At 43.1% G+C, this 21,545-nt stretch overlaps 1 protein-coding gene across 2 annotated transcripts in view; it reads right to left on the bottom strand.

The window, feature by feature from the left end:
• The window catches only part of Slc41a2 (solute carrier family 41 member 2), a 124,318-nt gene that overhangs the window by 25,597 nt on the left and 77,176 nt on the right, over nt 1–21,545 (bottom strand). For both annotated transcript variants that reach the window (XM_036169912.1, XM_036169910.1), the window contains exons 9-10: nt 2,060–2,191; nt 227–375 (exon numbers count right to left, since the gene is read on the bottom strand). In XM_036169912.1, coding sequence (XP_036025805.1) covers nt 227–375; nt 2,060–2,191 — 281 coding nt within the window. The remainder of the gene's footprint in view (nt 1–226; nt 376–2,059; nt 2,192–21,545) is intronic.

The raw sequence follows: 21,545 nt of genomic DNA, 5'->3' as shown, positions 1-21,545 counted from the left end.
GCACTGTAGTTGTGAAATGGTGACTATGTGTGTACTGTAGTTGTGAGGTGGTGACTATGTTGTGTACTGTAGTTGTGAGGTGGTGACTATGTGTGTACTGTAGTTGTGAAATGGTGACTATGTGTGTACTGTAGTTGTGAAATGTGACTAAGTGTGTACTGTAGAAGTCCACCAGGACGGATTCCCAGCAATCTGAGAGAGAGTTTGAAGATGTCTGTTCTCTTACCTGTAGCACAGCAGCAAGCAGGTACACAACCACAAAGATGACGGTCAGAGAGGTGTGGCCACTCTTCATCAGGTGAATTGTGTAGAGGAAAATCAAGTGGCCCGGAACCACTAGGAGCAGGAGAACTTGGGCAGACTTGTTGTTCACTCCTGTAACATGAAAGGCAAGTGGCACTGACAATGGAACTGGAAGGTTAGGCTGGGGACACAGCTCAGTGGAGGGTTGTTGTCTAGCACTCACAAGGTTCAACCAGTTCTGGTGGGAAATAAAGTGAACCTATCAACTGGACATGGTAATCCAAGTCACCACGCCAGAGGACAACCTTGAAAGTCTGTGACCCCAGCTCTACAGACAGAGGACGACCCTGGATGCCTGTGACCCCAGCACTACAGACAGAGGACGACCCTGGACGCCTGTGACCCCAGCACTACAGACAGAGGACGACCCTGGACGCCTGTGACCCCAGTACTATGGAGGCTGAGGCAGCAGCACCTTGAGTTCAAGGCCATCCCAAGCCAGACAGTGAGACCCTATCTCAGAAAAACAAAACAACAAATTGAAGGTTACTTTCTCATTTCTATAGCTCACAACATCACAATTCAATTGTTAAGAAGAAGTCTCAATTACTTACAATTCACTTAATTCTTTGGAATTCCCCTACTAGGTATAATTATAAAATCAAATAAAAAATGGCTGTTTAAAAACTTACTTTGAGCCAGGTAGTGGTGGCACATGCTTTTGATCCCAGCACTCAGGAGGCAGAGGCAGGCAGATCTCTGAGTTCAAGGCCAGCCTGGTCTACAGAGTGAGATCCAGAACAGGCAGAGTTACACAGAGAAACCCTGTCTCAGGAAACAAAACAAAACAAAACAAACCTTGTTTTGAAGAACATTAGTGTCATAAAAACAGAAGCAAAGTGGAATGTCAATTTTATGTCTTCTTTTATTGTTCCATCACTGATATCACAAGGAGGGGCTTGAGATGCTCAGTGGTTAAGAAGCTCTGACTGCTCTTCCAGAAGACCAGGATTCCCAGGACCCATGGATGGCTCACAACCTTCTGAAACCCCAGTTCCATGGGACCTGATGCCCTCTTGCAGCCTCAGGAGCACCAGGCATGCAAGTGATGCCCAGACACACTTACAGACCACACCCATACATATAAAGTAGTGAATTTTTTTGGCAGTCACATATCTGCTCATATAAGTAATAGATTGTTCCCATCACTGAGCTGTCTCCTAATGTCCTGTTTCAAAGCAAATATCCACATTTTTAAAGAGTCAAAAAACAGTAGTATAGGAAAAAAAAGTCTGTCTGTCCCTAAGTCACTGGTGCTATGTGTTTGTGCATACCGTCTTTCCTTCCTTCCTTCCTTCCTTCCTTCCTTCCTTCCTTCCTTCCTTTCTTCCTTTTCCTTCCTTCCTTCCTTCCTTTCTCTTTTTCTTTCCTTCTTTTTTTTTCATTTTTTTTGAGACAGGGTTTCTCTGTGTAGCCCTGACTGTCCTGGAACTTGCTCAGTAGATAGGCTGGCCTTGAACTAAGAGATCCACCAGCCTCTGCTTCCCAAGTGCTGGAGAGATGGTTCAGCTGTTAAAAGCTAGGCTCATAACCAAAAATGTAACAGTATGGTTCCTCTTTCTTAACCAACTGAGATGGGAATAAAAAGTACAAATGTCACACCTGTACACATGGACTTAGGGACACAAAAGGCCTCTGTCCTCTGAGATTAGCTCAGCACAACATTCACAACATATCGATTCAACCAATTGCGCCTGCCCAGATCTCAGCTGGCAGCAGTTCCTGGCAAAATCCATACAACCCCACACACACTTACCTGAACCAAAGAATGTCCTGAATGGATAGGAACAACCTTTGGGCTCTTCGGGCAGTTCCCCAGGGATGCTATGCAAATGGAGGTAGGTAGAAATCCTGCTAGCCTGAATGGCCACCAAATTGCCACCGATACCTGAGACATTGGGAGAGACAGTCAGGTTACCTTTCACTCAGACAACTTCATCAGTCCGCCATAGCAAGCCTCTTCCTGCCACAGTCTCGCCTAACAAAACAAAACTTTTCCTAAAATGTTGGTTTCTTTAATGTTCAGATGGATGACCCCAAAATCATTATTATCAAGAACACCTTCATTATTTTCAAATCTGATTAGCTGTCTGATGTGGAAGTATATCGGAAGGGGTAATTCTTAAAAATCATCCTTGCAAATCACTTCACAAAACTAGGTAGCAAGATATTCATGTTTGTCACCTTAAGGAGAGAAAAAACAAGCTAGATTTATTCAAATGGACAGGGTTGATACTTTCTCAACTCACTAAAGAAAGTGAATTAGGAGCTGAATAAAATTATTCGGGGAAGTGCTGTGGATATCACTCTGTGTAAATAAAGTGCTGATTGGCTAGGAGCTAGGCAGGAAGGATAGGGTAGGCAGGACAAGGAAGAGGAGAAGGCTGGGAACAGGAAGGCTGGGAGGAGACACTGCCAGCCGCTGCCATGAGAAGCAACATGTAAAGACACCAGTAAGCCACAAGCCACGTGGCAAAGTATAGACCAACAGAAATGGGCTAAATATAAGAGTAAGAGCTAGACAATGGTAGGCTGAGCTAATGGCCAAGCAGTTTAAATAATATAAGTGTCTGTATGATTATTTTATATGTGGGTTGTGTGATCGCGGGGGCTTGGTGGAACCTGGAGAGAAGCTCTCCAACTACAAATGTTTCCACCTAAAACCTGAAAAAAAAGATTCTAAAACGGAGCTAAAAACAGCTTCCTAGTTGTCTCTCTCAAGTTAGCGGCAGCCTGCCGGTTTGAGCTACTATGGCGGGTTCCTGGCATGTGTGTCTGACCTGCAGTGTGGCCGGAATGAGGAATCTACAAGCAACACTTTACTCTGCTGCATGTTGGATTTAGCCTCTGCTAGATTAAAAAAAAAAAAAAAAAAAGGTTTCTGGGCTATGCACTGCTTTGATAGAACTGCTTCTGATAGTTGATGGTACACATGGCTCCAGACCCACAGCTGGTGGTAAACTGTGCCACTGCCATGTTGGGAAGCTGAGGTGGGTGGAGCCAGCAGCCACAGCAGTGTTTCAGTCTTACAAAGATGGATATTACACAAAAAATCTGGTTTGTCTTGTCTTTGGGATTGTTAACTGCAAAAAAAGATTTGATCGTAAAAGCTGTTGAGTTAAACAAATATGTAAATTTTAAAGGTAACTTGACTTCAAATTTGGGATATAAGGATATGTTGCTTTGGAAAAGAGTCTCTGCTTTTGTTTCCACAGAAAGCCGGAGGCTGTGGATTTGTTCCAGATTAAGATACATCAGGTTTGATCAGCCAAGACCACCTGAAAGGTCTCTGATGACACCATGGCCCAGATGATCCAACATCCGGAATGGTTTCAAGGCAACTGACTCAGAGGTTTACCCTCACAGACTATTCCATAATCCTAAAATTTTCTTTATGTCCCCATAAGATACAGCACCCCCCTCCAGCAGGAAGTAGTAAGAAAAACTACGCCCAAATTCCCAGCTGGCTTTGGAGATGGAATTGGCTCACTCCTTCTCTAAACCCAAGCACATTGTTAAAAGAAAAGGTTAAGAGATTCTTGTGTCCCAAGTCAGAAGGGCCCTCTGGTGTGGGACAGAGAAAAACCAATATTTTATTTAAAACAGGTTGATTATAAATGCAATCTCTTTCTAAAGATAAAAAGGGGATATGATATAGATATGATAGGATGAAAGGGTAGATAAATGAACTTCTAAAGAGCAACAACTCATTTAAAATGTTTTACATTGGTATAGATTTTAGTCTATTGATACAAACTTAAAGTTAATTTTGTTATACTGTGTGCATATTTCTACTCTTGTTTAAGGTATTATGTTTGTACAGCTCATTTAAAATTGTAATGGATAATTAAAAATAGATTAATAACTGGTCATCTATGATAATCATACTCATAACCATGTTAGTTAAGTCTTCTAGGTATACACAGAGATATTTCAGATAGACAGGTAATCTTCAAACACTTCAAAGGTCTACAGAATATGACATTTAAAATATTTTTAAAATTTAGACTTTCTGGATAGTGAGACATGTCTGCTCCTGGCAGCACCAATTTACTTCAGAGAGGAGGATGGGCATTAAAGACACTTCATATGGAGTTTATCTTCACCTTAGCAAAATAGCCATTTGGGCAAGAAACTGTTCTTGCCTGGACTGCTTGATCAACTGGAGGAAGAGACACCAGCCATGAAAGCAAATGGAAAGAAAGCAAACACAAACTCCAAATCCTTATGCTCTGCACGTGGGCCAGCACAGCCATTAGAGAAACTGCTGTCCCAGACTCTCCATACTGGCTAGCTAGTGACCTTCCAGAGTTTTCAAAGGGTGCTTCTGAGACAGACTGAGGGGGGGGGGTCCAAGACTGAAGAGCCAAGCTCATGGGACCATCTTAACCACTTCCAGACCTCTCCTCCCTGTGAGGCTGTGTGGTGATATACTGTGTCCCCCAATAATAAACTTATCTGGGGTCAGAGACAGAATAGCCACAATATTAAACATAGAGTTTAGGCAATGGTAGCACATGCCTTTAATCCTAGCATTCCATAGGCAGAGATCTATCTGGAACTCTGTGAGTTTAAAGCCACACTGGAAACAACCAGGCATGGTGACTCATGCCTTTAATCCCAGGAAGTGATGGCAGAAAGGTATATAAGGCCAGGAACTAGAGCAGTTAAGCTTTTAGGCTTTCTTTCTTTCTTTCTTTCTTTCTTTCTTTCTTAAAAAATTTATTTATTTATTATGTATACAAAAGAGGATTCTCATTACAGATGGTTGTGAGCCACCATGTGGGTGCTGGGAATTGAATTCAGGACCACTGGAAAAGCAGTCGGTGCTCTTAACCACTGAACCATCACTCCAGCCTGATTTTAGGCTTTTGAGCCTAAAATGGATCTTCGGCTGAGATCCATTCGGATGAGGACTCAGAGGCTTCCAGTCTGAAGAAACAGGATCAGCTGAGGAATTGGTGAGGTGAGGTGGCTGTGGCATGTTCTGCTTCTCTGATCTTCCAGCATTCACCCCAATACCTGGCCCCAGGTTTGTTTTATTAATAAGACTCTTTAAGATTCCTGCTAGAAGGTGGAAGAGACAGAGGAGACGCTCCATCTGCTGCTCCTGGGCAGCGCTCTGCTGACACAGGAGGAAGAATCAGCAAAGGCTGACAGCTTCTGGAGGCTTTTCTGCTTAAGACCAACCTGGAGGTTTGATCCCCAGTAGAGGGAGGGGACAGACAAACGCCAAGAACACCAACCTCTCAGGACCAGGTGTAGGGACTGTGGAGATGAGGAAAGGGAACCTTAAGCTGCATTAGAGGAGGGAAGCATATCAGCATGTTGCCACAGGAGGAAGAGCAAGAACACAGACAGATGATCACTTCACACCATCCACACATGGCCACACCAAGAATGGAGCGGCAGGAGCCCCCTGGGAAAGAGGAGAGAAGCAAGAATACACAAGGACTGCCCCAAGCTCACACAAGCAAGGAGAGAGCCGCTCATTTCTAGGCACAAATACCACTTACCTCAGTTTCTGGTGGTACTTTATAACAATGTCAAGCATTTAATAAAACCTTACAAGAGGCGGGTAAAAAGACACAAAGGAAACAACACATTTTAGGAGTTAAGATCTCAGCAAAGTCAGACCCAGAGATGCGTTGGTGTTGAAATAATAATTGTTGTTATTATCATTTGTGATTTGAGGCAGGATCTCTTGTAGTTCAGGCTGGCCTTGAGTTTGCTATGGCCTTGAACTCCTGATCCACCTCCCAAATGCTAGGATTATAGGTATAGGCTACCATGCCCAGATCCAGGTACTGAAATGATTTGACAATGATTCTGAAATAACTATGGTTGACACATGAAAGAATCCATTGGGGAAAGTGTATAATATACAATAAAAGAAGAAACACAGAGGAGTTAAAATATGAAAAATTACATACCAGATACACACGATGCTGAAGAAAACTGAAGGAGCAGCAGCAATATTCCGGGGAAGTTGAGAAACTCACTAAAAATACTTGGACACTCAGTACCACCAGGCACTCTCTACAAAGTACCCATGGGCTGCTGCCACAAACCAGACTACAGGACACATGTAAAGGGTGCTCAATAGGAAAAAGACATCTGGGATTCCTCTGCCCAAATATTCCAAAAGTGAACTGTGGTGGTATTGTGTTCCCCAAAATATTGTGCTCCCTAATAAATTTATCTGGGGTCAGAGACAGAACAGCCACAGTATTAAACATAGAAGTTAGGCGGCTCACACCTTTAATCCTAGCATTCCAGAGACAGAAATCCCTCTGGATCTCTGTGAGTTCAAGGCCACATTGGAAACAACCAGGTATGGTGACACACGCCTTTAATCCCAAGAAGTGAGCCTTTAATTCCAGGGAGTGATGGCAGAAAGTAAAAAGATATATAAGGTATGAAGACCAGAAACTAGAAGCATTTGGCTGGTTAAGCTTTTAGGCTTCTAGCAGCAGTTCAGCTGAGAACCACTGGGATGAGGACTCAGAGGCTTCCAGTCTGGGGAAACAGGGTCAGCTGAGGAACTGGCAAGACTCTTTAAGATTTGTGCCATGATACTTCTAAATAACAGGTCAAAGAAGAGAACACAAGAGAATGGGAAAACAATCAATTTAATAAAAATATATAACACACTGAACTACAGGGGGCATGCAGAGAGCAGCCCTTTGAAATCAGGGCATTGCTTCTGTTTATACAGAAGGAACGTCTCCCATCAGTGATATCACGGTCACATCTTTCAAACTTGAAAAGTTGTACTAACACAGAGAGGAAAGAAGGAAGCATATGCAGAAGAGCACAATTCAATAAAAAAGAAACCCAACAAAGAAGTAAACCAGAAGCTGTGGCTTTGAACAAATGAATGAAAGAGAGGAGACCCATGTGTCAACACCCAGATTGGAAGAGAGCAAGTGTGGTAACTCACGCCTGTGATCTCAGCGCAGAGACGAGAGGGACTGAGGCAAGTTTGAAGCCAGCTTGGGATACACTGTGAGTTCTATGCCAGTCTTTGCCTCAGAAGTAAACAAGTAAATAAGCCGCAGAGGTGGCTCGTAAGAGCCCAGGCTGATCTTGCCAGGGACACACACAGGTGTTCACAACCTCCTAGAGCACCAGCTCTGGGGATCAGTGTCTACACTGCACTCCTGTGAACAAACTGCCCCCAGATACACAAAGCTATACATTAAGAAGCAGTCCAGGGATTGGGGATTTTAGCTCAGTGGTAGAGTGCTTGCCTAGCAAGTGCAAGGCCCTGGGTTCGATCCTCAGCTCCACAAAAAAAAAAAAAAAAGAAGCAGTCCAATATATAAAACAGAGGATTGAACAGAATTCACCACTGTTCCAGTGAACAGGCACGAAAAAGTTATTATAGTAATATCATTAATAACTTCCATTCTAAACTATTATCAAATCACATCCAGCAAAATACTCAATGTGTGATACATCACAACCAAATTGGGCTTATCCAAGGCATGAAAGACCAATTTAACATCTGGAAGTAAATTAATATAATTCATTAACTAGTAAATGGAGGAGGAATGTAACATGGTTATAAGAATACAAGGGGCAAGAAAAGCATGATACCACTCAACAGTCACCACTAAAGCTCTAACCCGATACACATACAAGCTGGGTGTGTACTAAAGGGCGGAGCATGCAGTTGGCTTCTTGGTAGGCCCTGTGAGCGCGAGTGTGTAAAACCACCATGAAATCTGGTTCTGACTCTCATACAAAACACAAAACCCAATTCCAGGTGAATTAGAAACATAATCCAAAAGGCAAAATTGCTAAACTGTAGCAGGCTGGTGAGACAGCTAATCAGACAGAGTCAGCTGGATGGGACAAAGGACATGGATGAGATGAAGGGTCATTCCTGGGTGTGGCTGGGAGGGTGTTTCTCCATGAGATGAGCACCTGAATTGGAAGATTGAGGGAGAAGAACTACTCTTAGTGAGTGGAGTCCATCCAATTGTCTGGCATCTGGACAGAAGGAAAAGGACCTTTTTCCTGGAGCTGGGGTGCCCTCCTGTGAGAAGAACTCTTGCAACAGGAGCCCCTGGGTTCTGAAGCCTTCTGCCTCACACCGACAGCTATGTACCACTAGCTTCCCTGGGTCTGAGGCTCACTGGAACAGTCCTCTTGACAGGCTTCTCAGCCTCCATAATTGCAAGGGCCAGTTTCTCCAGTGTTGTGGAATAATCTTTTTGTACACTGTGAAGAAGTGTCTCTGCTAAGGCACCTTCTGATTGGTTTAATAAAGGGCTGGGTGGCCAATGGCTAGGCAGGAGAGGATAGGCTGGACTTCCGACTTCCAGAGTGAGAGAAACTTTGGGAGGAATCTGAGGCATGGAGCAAGTCGAACATACGGTAATGAGGAGAGATAACAAACCATGTGGCAGAATGCAGATTAAAATAAACGGGGTTAATTTAAGTTTTAAGAGCTAGTTGGAAACAAGCCTGAGCTAAGGCTGAGCTTTCATAATTAATAAGAAGTCTCTGAGTCATTATTTGGGAGCTGGTGGTCCAAAGAAAGTCCATCTACACTCTAGTAAATTAGCATCTCTCTTTTTCTCTGTCTCCATTTTCTCCTTCCCTCCCTCTCTTCCTCTTCCTCTCTCCCTGTTCTTTCCCACTCCACTCTCTGGAGAATACTGACTAATGCATGTGGAAATTCTTTTTTAACAAACTAAAAACATGAAGGAAGAGTTTATAAAATTTAGAACTTTAGCTCACCAGAAAACACTTTAGGCAAAGAGGGAGAACAAGCCAGAGTGGAGAGAACCGGCAACATGTGTAACTATCAACAGAAAAACAGACAAGGAACTTAGCAGACAGCTCACCAAAGAAGTTAATCCAGGGGCTGGAGAGAGGGCTCAGTGGGTAAGAGAGCTTGCTACACAAACTTGAGGACCTGAGTTCTAAACCCGACGACATCTGTGTAAACACTGGGCATATGCCTATAACCCAAGTTCTGTGGGAACTTGGTGACAGGAGGTTCCTTGGGAGCTCCAGGTTCAGTAAGGGACCCCCATCTCAAGGGGAAAGGTGGACAATGATACAGCAGGATGCCTGACATTCTCCTGTGGCCTCTGCACACACACACACACACACACACACACACACACACACACATACACACACACACACACACCCCACACACACACCCTCTCACACCCCCCCCACACCATACACACACATATACACATACTTTCACACACGTGTACGAAGTTATCTGAAATCGACAGTAAACAGCAGAGACCCAATCTCATCAGGCATCAAAGAAAAACAAAACAGAAGCAATGTGAGTGCTCTCGCCCAGCAGGACAGGCAGGAAAGATGAACTCTGGGCACAGGAACTGATGATAATAACATGGAGCCCAACATTCTGACACAAAGCTTTCGGGTATGTAAATTCGGTCTGGGGCTGTAGCTCAGTGATAGAGTACACAGTGAGAGCAGAGGACCTCAGATCCCCAACACACACGCACACACGCATGTCTACATTTGTTAGACTCCCTAGGCAGACACTCTGGAACCATATAATAGAGGTGATGTGCACTCCCTTCCCTACAGCCTAGCAACTTCACTCTTCAATACTTAAAAAAAGGCTGTCTTATGCGTGCCAATTGGAAGAATGATCTCAGAAAGAAATATGAAATAAAAAGAACCGGAAAGCTTCTCTCTCTCTCTCTCTCTCTCTCTCTCTCTCTCTCTCTCTCTCTCTCTCTCTCTCTCTCTCTCGTTTCTTGAAACAGGGTTTCTCTATGTACCTTTGTGCCTTTCCTGTATTCCACTCTGTAGACCAGGCTGGCCTCGAACTCACAGAGATCCACCTGCCTCTGCCTCCCGAGTGCTGGGATTAAAGGTGTGTGCCACCACCGCCCGGCTGGAAAGCTTCTCTTAAAAAAAGATTTTTGAAGATTTATTTATTATTGTATGTGGCTGTGTGCATAAGCCTGAGTGTGTGCATATGTATCATTTGCATGCAGATGTCATGTGCCATGTGCATGCAGATGTCCACTGAGGTCAACAGAGCAAGCATCACGAGATTCCCTGCAGCTGCGAGCTGCCAAATGGGTGCTGGGAACTGAACTCGAACTCAGGACCTCTGAAAGAGCAGCAAATGCTCTCAACACCTGAGCCACCTCTCTAGGCTCAGAAATCTTTTTTTAATGCAGAAGAATGCCTTTGCTTTAAACTCTAGAGCTGACTGTGCTGGTGCAGTCTGGAAACTGGGGTGGGAGGATTACCAGAGCCAAAACCAACCTGGGCAGCACACACCGGACCCATTTCAATGAATAAATAAGACACCATAAAGGTTGTTTACAGTAATGAATTACCATGTGGTGTTGTGATACATGCTGTAATGTTTAAGCTAACTGTATCTATCTTCTTAAATATTTATTATATTGTCATCAATACTAAAATCATAAGCATTAGCCAGGTGGTGGTGGCGCACGCCTTTAATCCCAGCAATTGGGAGGCAGAAGGCAGGTAGATCTCTGTGAGTTTGAGGCCAGCCTGGTCTACAGAGTGAGTTCCAGGATAGACACCAAAACTACACAGAGAAACTCTATCTCAAAAAACCAAAAAGAAAAATGGTAAGGATTAAAAACGATTTTTCCTAGCTTTTGAAATACATGTTACTTGTAATCATCTCCATGTACAAGAGCACCGCAGGGTTTCCCACTCCAGCAGGGACTTAGAGCCTTCCCCATGGACCAGTGCATTCCCCATTCCCTACTGCTGCTCTCCTGGCTTGTGGTGACCACTATTCTACAGATTCTAGGAAGTTAACTTTCTCAGTCTCCTGACTGGCATCCCACAGGACCTTTCTGTGTTTAGCTTGCTTCATTCAATAATAATCTCATTTCATTCATGTTGTCACCAGTGACCAGACTGTATTCTCTTCTAACCCTGAACAGCACCCTACTGTTGGTTTGTAACACATTCTCTTTATCCATTCATCCACTGACGTGCTTAAATTGCTTCCATGCCTTAGCTCTTGTGAAGAGAGTTTCAATAAACAGGGAAGTACAAAATGTCTCTGACATATTGATTTCATTTCCTTTGGAAATGGACCCAGCAGTGGGTCTGTTGTATCATGTGGTTATTTTAACTCTTTGAGGACCCTTTATATTATTTTCCTCAGTGATTCCACTACTTCACGTTCACACCAACAGAATACAAGTTTCTTCACACAGCCTCACCACTATTTTCATTTTGTCTCTCTGACAACAGCCATTTCTTACTGGAGTGATGTCCTGGGTCACCTTGGTTTTAATTTGTATATCTCTGACTGTTGTTGCTGGCCATGTGTACATCTTTTAAGAACTGTCTATTTAGTTCTAGTGCTAGGACTGGAAATGATAACATGAATTCATCAGGACTCCACATGAATAGTCATACATCGATTAATAATGAATGGAGTTATACACTATGTTGAACTCATTGTTAGATTTCTTCTTATATAACAGCGTGAACAGCTACATGGACTAAGGCTGCTGTACAAACTAATACTATCATCATATAGGAGGTCACTCATTGGCCAGAATGTCATTCTGCAGTGTGTGACTCTTAGAGAGACAGACTTTTTAGATGCAAAGAGTAAGTAACATTCCAAGAGGATGTCTGCACCGGGTGCTAAGAGCCAGCAACTCTGATGAAGTCCTCTTCTGTGGCCTGACACTATGGAGGTGGCCCTCATCGGATCAGTCTGAATGATGGCCAAAGACTCCCCTCTAGACTGTAAGTCAGTCCCCAGTTAAATGCTGTCTTCTGTAAGTTGCCTTGTTCGTGGTACTTAGTCACAGGAGCAGAAAAGGAACTAAGACTCACACCCACTATGGATCCCGGCGTTCCAGTCCAGTGAGGCTGCTTGCTTTCTCTGACAGGGTTATGTGGTTGCTGCTGAAGATAGATTCTCTTCTGGACAACTTAGGAGATGACTTGAAAGAACCAGCAACAGGTAACTTAGCATGGAGAAAGCTAATATGAGCAGCTTCCGAGGCTAAGCAGTGGGCCTGAGAATATATAAGGTTACATTCACAATTACAAGTTTGGAGCCAGATGTGGCCGTGCACACCTTTAATCCCTGCACTCAGGAGGCAGAGGCAGGTGGATCTCTGAGTTTGAGGCCAGCCTGGTCTACAGAGAGAGTTCCAAGACAGCCAGGGCTGCAAAAAGAACCCTGTCTCAAACAAACAAACAATGCAAAAAGGATGATGTCTCAAAAACTAAAAAATACAAGTTGAGTGACTATCTGTCTGACATCTAGTGAAATTCTGGTATTCAACACATTCTAATAAATCTAATTTATCGTGGAAAGAATAATTTAATTATTTCAATAATAATTAAATAATTAGAAAAACAATAACAAAAAAGCATGAACTTGCCATTTTCAGCAGAGAAGCTAATTTGTTGTTACTATTACTGGACTAAAAATAAAGCAATTTGTTATATTTTTAAAAGCTAAAACTATGGCTTGATTTTAAATTAAATTTAGCTTAATAATTTCATTTTCATATGTCATTTAGCCAGTAACAATTTCACTAAAAGCAAATTTCACCAGTCCTAAATGACATTTTGTGTTTTTAAAATTTATTTTATTTTTAATTATATGTGTATGGGGCATTACTTGCAGGTACACATGGGAGCTGGAGGTGCCGGAGCGCCTGGAGCCTGACATTGTGCTAGGGATTGAACTGGGCGAGGACAGTGCCAGCCCTGAACCACTGGGCCATCTCTCCAGCCCCTCTGAGCCACAGTGTTAGTCATTGTGTTGATTGTCTTAGTCTGTGACAGGACCTTGCTATGGAGCCAAACTCAAAATTCTTTTGCATTAGCCTCTCCAGTACTGTAATTCCAGGTGTACACACCACACCACACTCACCCACCCACACACACACACCCACACACACCACACAAACATATATCATACACCACACACATACACCACACCACACCCACACACAACTACACACCACACACACATACACACCACACCATACACGCACACACACACACCCACACACACCACACAAACATATATCATACACCACACACATACACCACACCACACACACACACCACACAAACATATATCATACACCACACACATACACCACACCACACACACACACAACTACACACCACACACACATACCATATACCACACACACATACACACCACACAACACACATACTCCACACAAATCACATAGACCATATACACCACACACACATACCACACACCACACACACACTACATACCACACACCACACACACACTACATACCACACACATACATCACTGCAACAAAACTAAATATAAAAACAAATTAATTAATTCAGTTTATCATAAAATATTAAAAATATGTTTTTATACACAATGTTCTGGGCACTCTTCAAAGGAAACACATTTCTTTAAAATTATGTTTAAAGGCCACATGTCCAGGCAGTCACCAAAGGCACATGAAAGCAGATCTCTGTTCCCTGTATATTTCTACCCTAGCTCCAGCTCAAGGGCTGGAAGACAGCCTGACACTGTCACCACTTCAATGACAGGCATCCCTCTGACACGTCCTTTTTTCATGTGAAAATAAGGACAATCCGTACAAAGACACTGAAATAAATAATGTACACACTGGAGACATTCAACACAATTATGAACACAGTGATCTATGGTAATTAACAACAACAATAAGAATTTACATACATGGCATGTTCCTGACTCATGGTGTTTCCTATTGCAGGTCCTTCACTTAGCATGATGTAGAATTCATCGGTCAGAAGCTAGCAAGGAGGAACCATACTGCTTTTCAATACATTTGATGTGTTATTTTAGACACTGTGCTGTACAATTTTATGCCAACATGAGCTAAAGTCATCTTAGAGGAATGCAATGAAGAAAATACCTCCATAAGATTGGGCTACAGGCAAGCCTGTAGAGCATTTTCTCAACTAATGATCAACAGGACAGAGCCTAGCCTGTGTGGGTGGTATCATACCTGGACTGGTGGTCCTGGGTTCTATAAGAGGGCTGGGCAAGCCATGTGAGCAAGCCAGTAAGCAGCACCCTTCCATGGCCTCTGTATCAGCACCTGTCTCCAAGTTTGTGCCTTGACTTCTCTCAGTGATGGAAGTATAAGCTGAAATAAACCCTTTCCTCCCCAAGTTGCTTTGGTCATGGTGTTTCATTACAGCAACAGAAACCCTAACTAAGACAGAGACAGTCTTACTGTGTACTTCTGGCTGACCTGGGACTACTTTGAGACTGGCCTCAAACTCAGAGATCCATCTGCCTCTCCCTTAGTGCTGGGACTAAATGTGTGCAACACCATGCCCAGTCTGGTATCCGTACCAACTTAAAATGACTTCTGTTTGTTTGCTGAGTTTGGTGTGTGTGTGTGTGTGTGTGTGTGTGTGTGTGTGTGTGTGTGTGTGTGTGTACAGTGTGGCACAATGCACATGTGGAGGCCAAAGAAGCACCTCAGATGTTTGAGAAGGGGTCTCTTTCTTGTCCTTGTTGTAACTGTGTGCCCTAGGCTAGCTGGCTACAAGCCTCCAGGAATCCTCTTGTCTCTGCCATAGGACAGCCAAGAAAACAGGTACAGCTCTGGATAATGGTGCAGGTCTTCGGTGTAGCACCCACTGAGCTTTAGTCGCAGCCCCTGCTAAAGGACTCCTCTGTTAGAAGCTTATAACAGCTATGCTCTTACATCTGGAGTTTCTAGTCAGAGCTCACTTCTGACAGTCAACAGTGAGAGCAAAGCACCCAGTAACTAGCAGGAAGTGTACACCCGCTAACACTACATACAAAGGGCCAGTAGCTCATTCTCCTAATCATGAGTTAAGCATCCCAGCAACTGAAAGAGGGGAGCATCTGTCCTACAGAACTGAAGCGCTTCTGCAGAGATTCTGGGGATGTAGAAAGGAAGAAGCTGACTAAAATGGGGCCTTGTGATCATCCACGGACTTCTGCTCATGGCCTCTCAAAATGCAGCAGAATCTAACAGTAAGAATGTAGTTGATACACAGCCAAAGTTTGCAGAGAATATTTTTCAACAGCAGCTACTTCCACAGAATGCATACACCACGGTTTGTTTTGCCTCCTCTTCACGCTGGGGACTCTCTCAGGGTAATGTTCCATCTGGTGTTTTATTAGATGTGGAATGCTTCAGTGCAGACATAGATGGCATGCACTATTAGGCTTGAGCAGATCTACCATGTCTGTGGTTTTCCTGAGACTGAGCTACTAATGATCGCTTGTAGTTCTCTCTGAAAGCCACAGATGCCTTGGTGGAACTCTACAGAAGCACCATGTATCACTTCCTCGCTACTGTATGTGTGCTAACAGTCATCTCAAGGCCTTCCTCCCTAATGCTGCTTCTCCAGAGGAAGGGAATACAATGTTGTTAGTGCAGAAATAGTACCAGGAGCCTTCCAGGATCCTGTCAGGGTCACTGGGTATATTTTTTAATTACTGCAAAATTATTACCTTGGAATAGCTTTCTTTTATGTCAAAGAATGCTTTCTTGAACTGTTTTATACACTGTTGCTTTTAAGATCTTGTTATTAACACAGCTTTTGGATTATTTAAATTCTACAGACACTAACCGAATTATTAGAGATGGCAGAAAGCATCTAAAGATAGCTTTGTATAAATTAAAAACATCAGTAGAAACAGCCTGTCAATATACTAAAGAGCAAGACTTCTCAGTGTCCACAGGACCTAATTTTAGGCGTATTATACTAGAATAAGCTCATTAATGGTAAAAATACCTGATGCTATGAAGAGATTATCAGCAGGTTTGTCTAGGGACTCCTTTGAAACTCTTTATGCTTCACACTCACATCATAGATTATATTTCAGATTCTATCAAGAATTTTTTTTTGTACATTTTCAATGGAACCCAATATAAAAGTTGATTTTTGGGCTGGAGAGATGGCTCAGAGGTTAAGAGCACTGACTGTTCTTCCAGAGGTCCTGAGTTCAATTCCCAGCAACCGCATGATGGCTCACAACCATCTGTAATGAGATCTGGTGCCCTCTTCTGTATACTAAATAAATAAATCTTTAAAAAAAAGCTCATTTTCTTAAAAATCAAATTATGCCCCTAGTGTGCCTGGCAAGTGATCCAGCACCTTCCATGTGTACCATGTATCTCAGCCCCTCCACACCCCGGCGAGATCACCCTCCAAGTGGTAGTCGTCGGTTTCAAGACAGGCACAGTGATGAAGAGGCATGTCCCCCATTTTCCTGTATTTCAAGTGCAGGCAAAGCTCCTCTCACCTGAAGAAGGGCAGGTACTCCCCCTCCCCACCCACTTTATTTACTATTTTCTTACAGAACACTGTGCATAGCTGGCTAATAGCTGACGAAGTCTCTGCATTTTCCACCCTAGCTCATGCGTTTTCTAATGAGGGCAGAAACAGGTTCAAGAGTAGGAGAGAAATACTGTATTCCTTTAATGTATAGTATATCTATTCTCTAACATATGTCTAATATGACCATGTGATAAATATGCATATGCATAACTCTATACTATGTATAATGGCTATAAAACGATACATGTAATGTTTATAAAGTCATTTTAGGGGAAATTATTTCAAATGCTCCTTCAGAAAGTGATAAATGAAAAGAACAAATCAGCTTAAAAACACTGCCCTGGTTAGACCTTCCTACTCAGTGTGCATGAAAACAGGCAGCTGAGACAACCCCTTAAGTCCTCAGAGTGGCTGACAACACTGTCCTGGGGAAATCTGCCTACTTGACTTGGGACAAGTGAGGCTGTCAGCTGTGAGCCCCTTCTTAATGCCACTCCCTGTCTCCTATCCCTGTTTCCCCAGACTCGCTTTGGGGATCCTTTCTCACTTGCTCTAGTAAGGTATGGCTGGCCTGTCTTTCCAAGGTTTTGGAACGGATTTACTCTCACGGCCTCTACTCCTTATTCCCACCCCTCACGCAGTCCCATTCTGTCCTTCACTCCTTATTCCCACCCCTCACGCAGTCCCATTCTGTCCTTCACTCCTTATTCCCGCCCCTCACGCAATCTGTCCTCTGACATTCCTCTGCCTACTTGCTAACAGCCCTGTCTAAAACTGTCATCTCAGATAAAGGTCCTCTTTCAGACTTCTATCCTCTTTCCACTGTCAACAATTTAATAATTAAAAAAATCTAGAGGGGCTGGAGAGATGGCTCAGTGGTTAAGAGCACTGGCTGCTCTTCCAAAGATCCTGAGTTCAGTTCCCAGCAACCACATGGTGGCTCACAATTTGTAATGAGATCTGGTGCCCTCTTGAGGCCTGCAGGCATATATGCAGGCAGAACACTGCACACATAATAAATAAACAAATCTCAAAAAAAAAAAAAAAAAAAAAAGCCCGCCAGGCAGCTGTGACACACACCTTTAATGCCAGCACTCAGGAGGCAGAGTCAGGCGGATCTCTGTGAGTTTGAGGGCAGCGTGGTCTACAGAGCGAGATCCAGGATAGGCACCAAAACTACACGGAGAAACCCTGTCTCGAAAACCAAACCAAACCAAACCAAAAAAACCTACAGGTGCTGCTTCCAAAGTTTTAAATACTCTAATACACATCTATAGGAAAGCAGAGGCAGGTGGATCTCTGTGAGTTCGAGTTAAGCCTGGTCTACAAAGCAAGTTCCAGAACAGCCACAGAGAAATATTGTCTCAACCACCCCCCACCAAGAAACCAAGAAATCCACTTATCAGGAAATGTGGACTATAAAGAATCCCACACTAAGCATGCCTGTGTCCTAGTCTCCACCTGCATCGTCTCTGCCCCCTCCCCCTCCCCTGTCACTGCTGCCTCACTGTTTTCCATGCTTCTGCATTTCCCATTTTTCTCAAGCTGTGTATTCCCAAAAGTACATCGCTTAGTTTTTCATGCTTGTGGATTTTATTGAAGGAAATATTGCATTCCCAGGATTCAGCCATGCTCTCGTTCACTTTGTTCGTAACACTCCACTAGAAGACTCTACCTTCATTGACTTGGCCTGCTCTAACTGTACTCCTAAATGACTTCTTCATCACCAAGTAAATGGCTGCTCCCCTTCTTCTCAGGATGGACACATAGTTCAACTCTTTCTTCTTTCTTAACTTCTGTTTACTTATTTGTGTGTTGGTGGCGGTCAGGGGACAGCTGCGGTAGTTGGCTCTCTTCTTCCACTGTGGGTTCTAGGCACTGAACTCAGGTTGTTGGCCTTGGCGGCAACCACCTTTCCCCAATGAGCCATGCCACAGGCCCTCAACTCTTTCTTCTGCCTGCAAATAATTCACTCTTGAATCTTTAACTTTCTCATTTAATATCTAAAGATGCTTTGCCTAAATATTCCTACATAAAGAGTTTTGGGAGCAGAACACACAGAAGAGCTGAGAAATTAATATTAAGCCAATGTTTCTACTTACAAACAGGAGAACTTATTAAGAAAAGAAATAAATGTTGCTATCATTGCTAAAACCTCAATATAAATGGAAGAAATCATTTTCCTACTTTTGCCTCCTTAAATGCACCTTAACAGTTCCCTATAATGCCTACAACTTTGTTTTATGTTCTAAGTTGTTATTTAACATGATAATTTCCTCTGATTCAGTGACATGTAGTTTGCAGAAAAATGAAATTTACTCCTTAACGCACACATTTATTCATTCAACAATTGCCAAACCTTAGCACTGTGGGCATCATTCAGTCACAGAAAACAGAAGTCATCATTCAGAATAAACAGTGCTGTGATGCAACTGCTCAAAGTGTGGCAGGGAAGCACAGAAAGGGAGAAACAACTCTGAGCATGCGCCTTGCAGGTGCGCCGCTGCGGTTGGGTCTGGATGCTCTGCAGTGGCTGTAGACACACCAAGGAGAAGGTGAGCAGGTGCAAATGCACAGCGTACAAAGTGGTGTGCCAGGCTGAGAAAGAGCAAGTGATTCAGCATGGGCGACTTCAGAGTGGCAGGGAGATGGGGTGAGCCTGGGAGGCAGAGTTTAGGGCAGACTGGGCCCAGCGTGTTGGGCTAAATAACTGATACTTTATTCTCCAGGAAACAGAAAGAGAACTTGATCTTTGAGTAATGGGCACAATCTGGTTTGTTAGGAAGATAACTATTTATTATTATTATTATTATTATTATTATTATTATTATTATTATTATTATTATATATGTGTGTGTGTGTGTGTGTGTGTGTGTGTGTGTGTGTGTGTGGCAGCTGCATGCATTGGCATGCCTGTAACAGTCAGAAGACAACTGTTGGCCTCAGTTCTCTCTTTCCACCATGCGGATCCTGGGGGATTACTCAGTCTTGGTGGCAAGAGCCTTAACTCCACTGAGCCATCTCACCAGCCAAGAAGATTATTTTTGATAGCAAATAAATGGCAAGATAAACTGAATGAGTGAAAGACCAGAGAAATAATTTATGGAGATCTATTCAGGAAAAATAATGACCAAATGCAGGGGTGAAAAAGGCAAAGTATGCTTCTCCTACAGCCTTCCTTCCTCACCCTATCCCCTTGTCTCACCTGCCAACACCTGAGGCAGTTTCACCCTGGAAACCCACTGGTCATGACGGCCAGGGAATCAAGGAGGTATCCCATGCCCCTTCCCATCCTCTAATTCCAATTCCACAGTCCTATCCCCAGCTCTGCAGCAGACTACCTGCTGTGGCCTCTTTTTCTTCTCTGCCCTTATCCCTAGGTGCTAAGATCTTCTACAGCCTGCCTTCCTTACCTCATTCCATTGTCTCAGACACTAAGAGCTGAAGCACTCTCTCCCTGGAAACCAGCTGGCCAGGGAATCAGGCAGGTGATCCCACACTCCTTCCCATCCTCCAATTCCAAGTCCTCAGTCTCATGCCCCAAGGGCCCGTCTTCCTTCCTTCCTCCATTCCCTGTGGACTCCACAGAGCCTCATGGCAGACCCAGCTTTCTTCCTTCCTGTGGACCCTCTTAGCCCTAAGCCCTTCTAGCCTATCACCATATCTTCCTGTTAGCTCCCCAATACCTAGAAACAAGTTCTAGCTGGGTCCCCCAGTAACCACACCTGGCAGGGACTCATCCATACTACCACATGATCCTAAGATCCAAAAAGGGCAACTGAAACCCCACGTCAAAAAGACAAGACCAGATATCAACACCAAGAATTACAATCATATAGTTTAAGCCCAAGACAAGGACTTAACATAGCCATTATGGATATGCTCAAGGACCTTAAAGAGGATCAGAATAAAAACATTAGTGAAGTCTATGAAAATGCAAACAAAAAGTAAAATGAAAATAGATTAAGATACAGAAGCAGAAATAGAATCTCCAAGGAAAGCCAAAACTGAGGTAAAATTGGAATAGAAAAATTTAGGAAGTCCAATAGGAAGCTTGGAGGGAAAGCCTCAGCAATAAAACACAAGAGACAGAAGAGAGAATCTCAGGATTGAGACAAGATAGAAGATAGATATCTCAGTTAAGGAAATGTTAAATTTTTTAAAAATCCAGACATAAAAGATGCAGGAAATCTGGGATACTATGAAAAGACAAAGTTTAAGAATAATATGAAGGAACAGAAGAAGACAAAACCCAGGCACAGAAAATATTTTCAACAACAATCATAGAAGGAAATTTCCCTATCAAAGTACAAGAAGCTTACAGAACACCAAAATAGAATGGATCAGAAAAGAAAGTCCTCTCAGCACGTAATCATCAAAACACTAAACATAAAGGACAAAGAAGGAATATTTGAAGCTGCAAGGGAACAAGACCAAGTAACATATAAAGGCAGACCTATTAGAATAAGGCCTGACTTTTCAATGGAGACTCTAAAGCCAGAAGGGCCTGGACAGATGTTCTGCAAACTCTAAGAGACCACAGACAACAGTCCAGACTACTATACCCAGCAAAACTTTCAATTACTATAGATGGAAAAAGAAAAACATCCCATAATACTACCAAATTTAAGTAATATCTATCTATAAATCAAGCTCTACAGAAGGCACTAGAGGGAAAACTTCAACATAAAAGAGATTAACCACACCCAAGAAAAGACAAGGAATAAATAATCTTAGACCAGCAAATCAAGAGAGTGAGGCCCACACAACAAGATAATAATATGATACTGTTCATATCAATAAACAACACTCTTCATTGATAATTCTCAACATTAAAGGTCTTGATTACCTAGTTAAAAAGACATAAACTAACAGACTGGATAAAAAAACAGGAT

Source organism: Onychomys torridus, chromosome 20 (genome assembly GCF_903995425.1).
Source record: "Onychomys torridus chromosome 20, mOncTor1.1, whole genome shotgun sequence".
NCBI lineage: Eukaryota > Metazoa > Chordata > Mammalia > Rodentia > Cricetidae > Onychomys > Onychomys torridus.
Note: the sequence above shows the minus strand (reverse complement) of the source record. Positions and strands in the feature narration are given on the sequence as shown.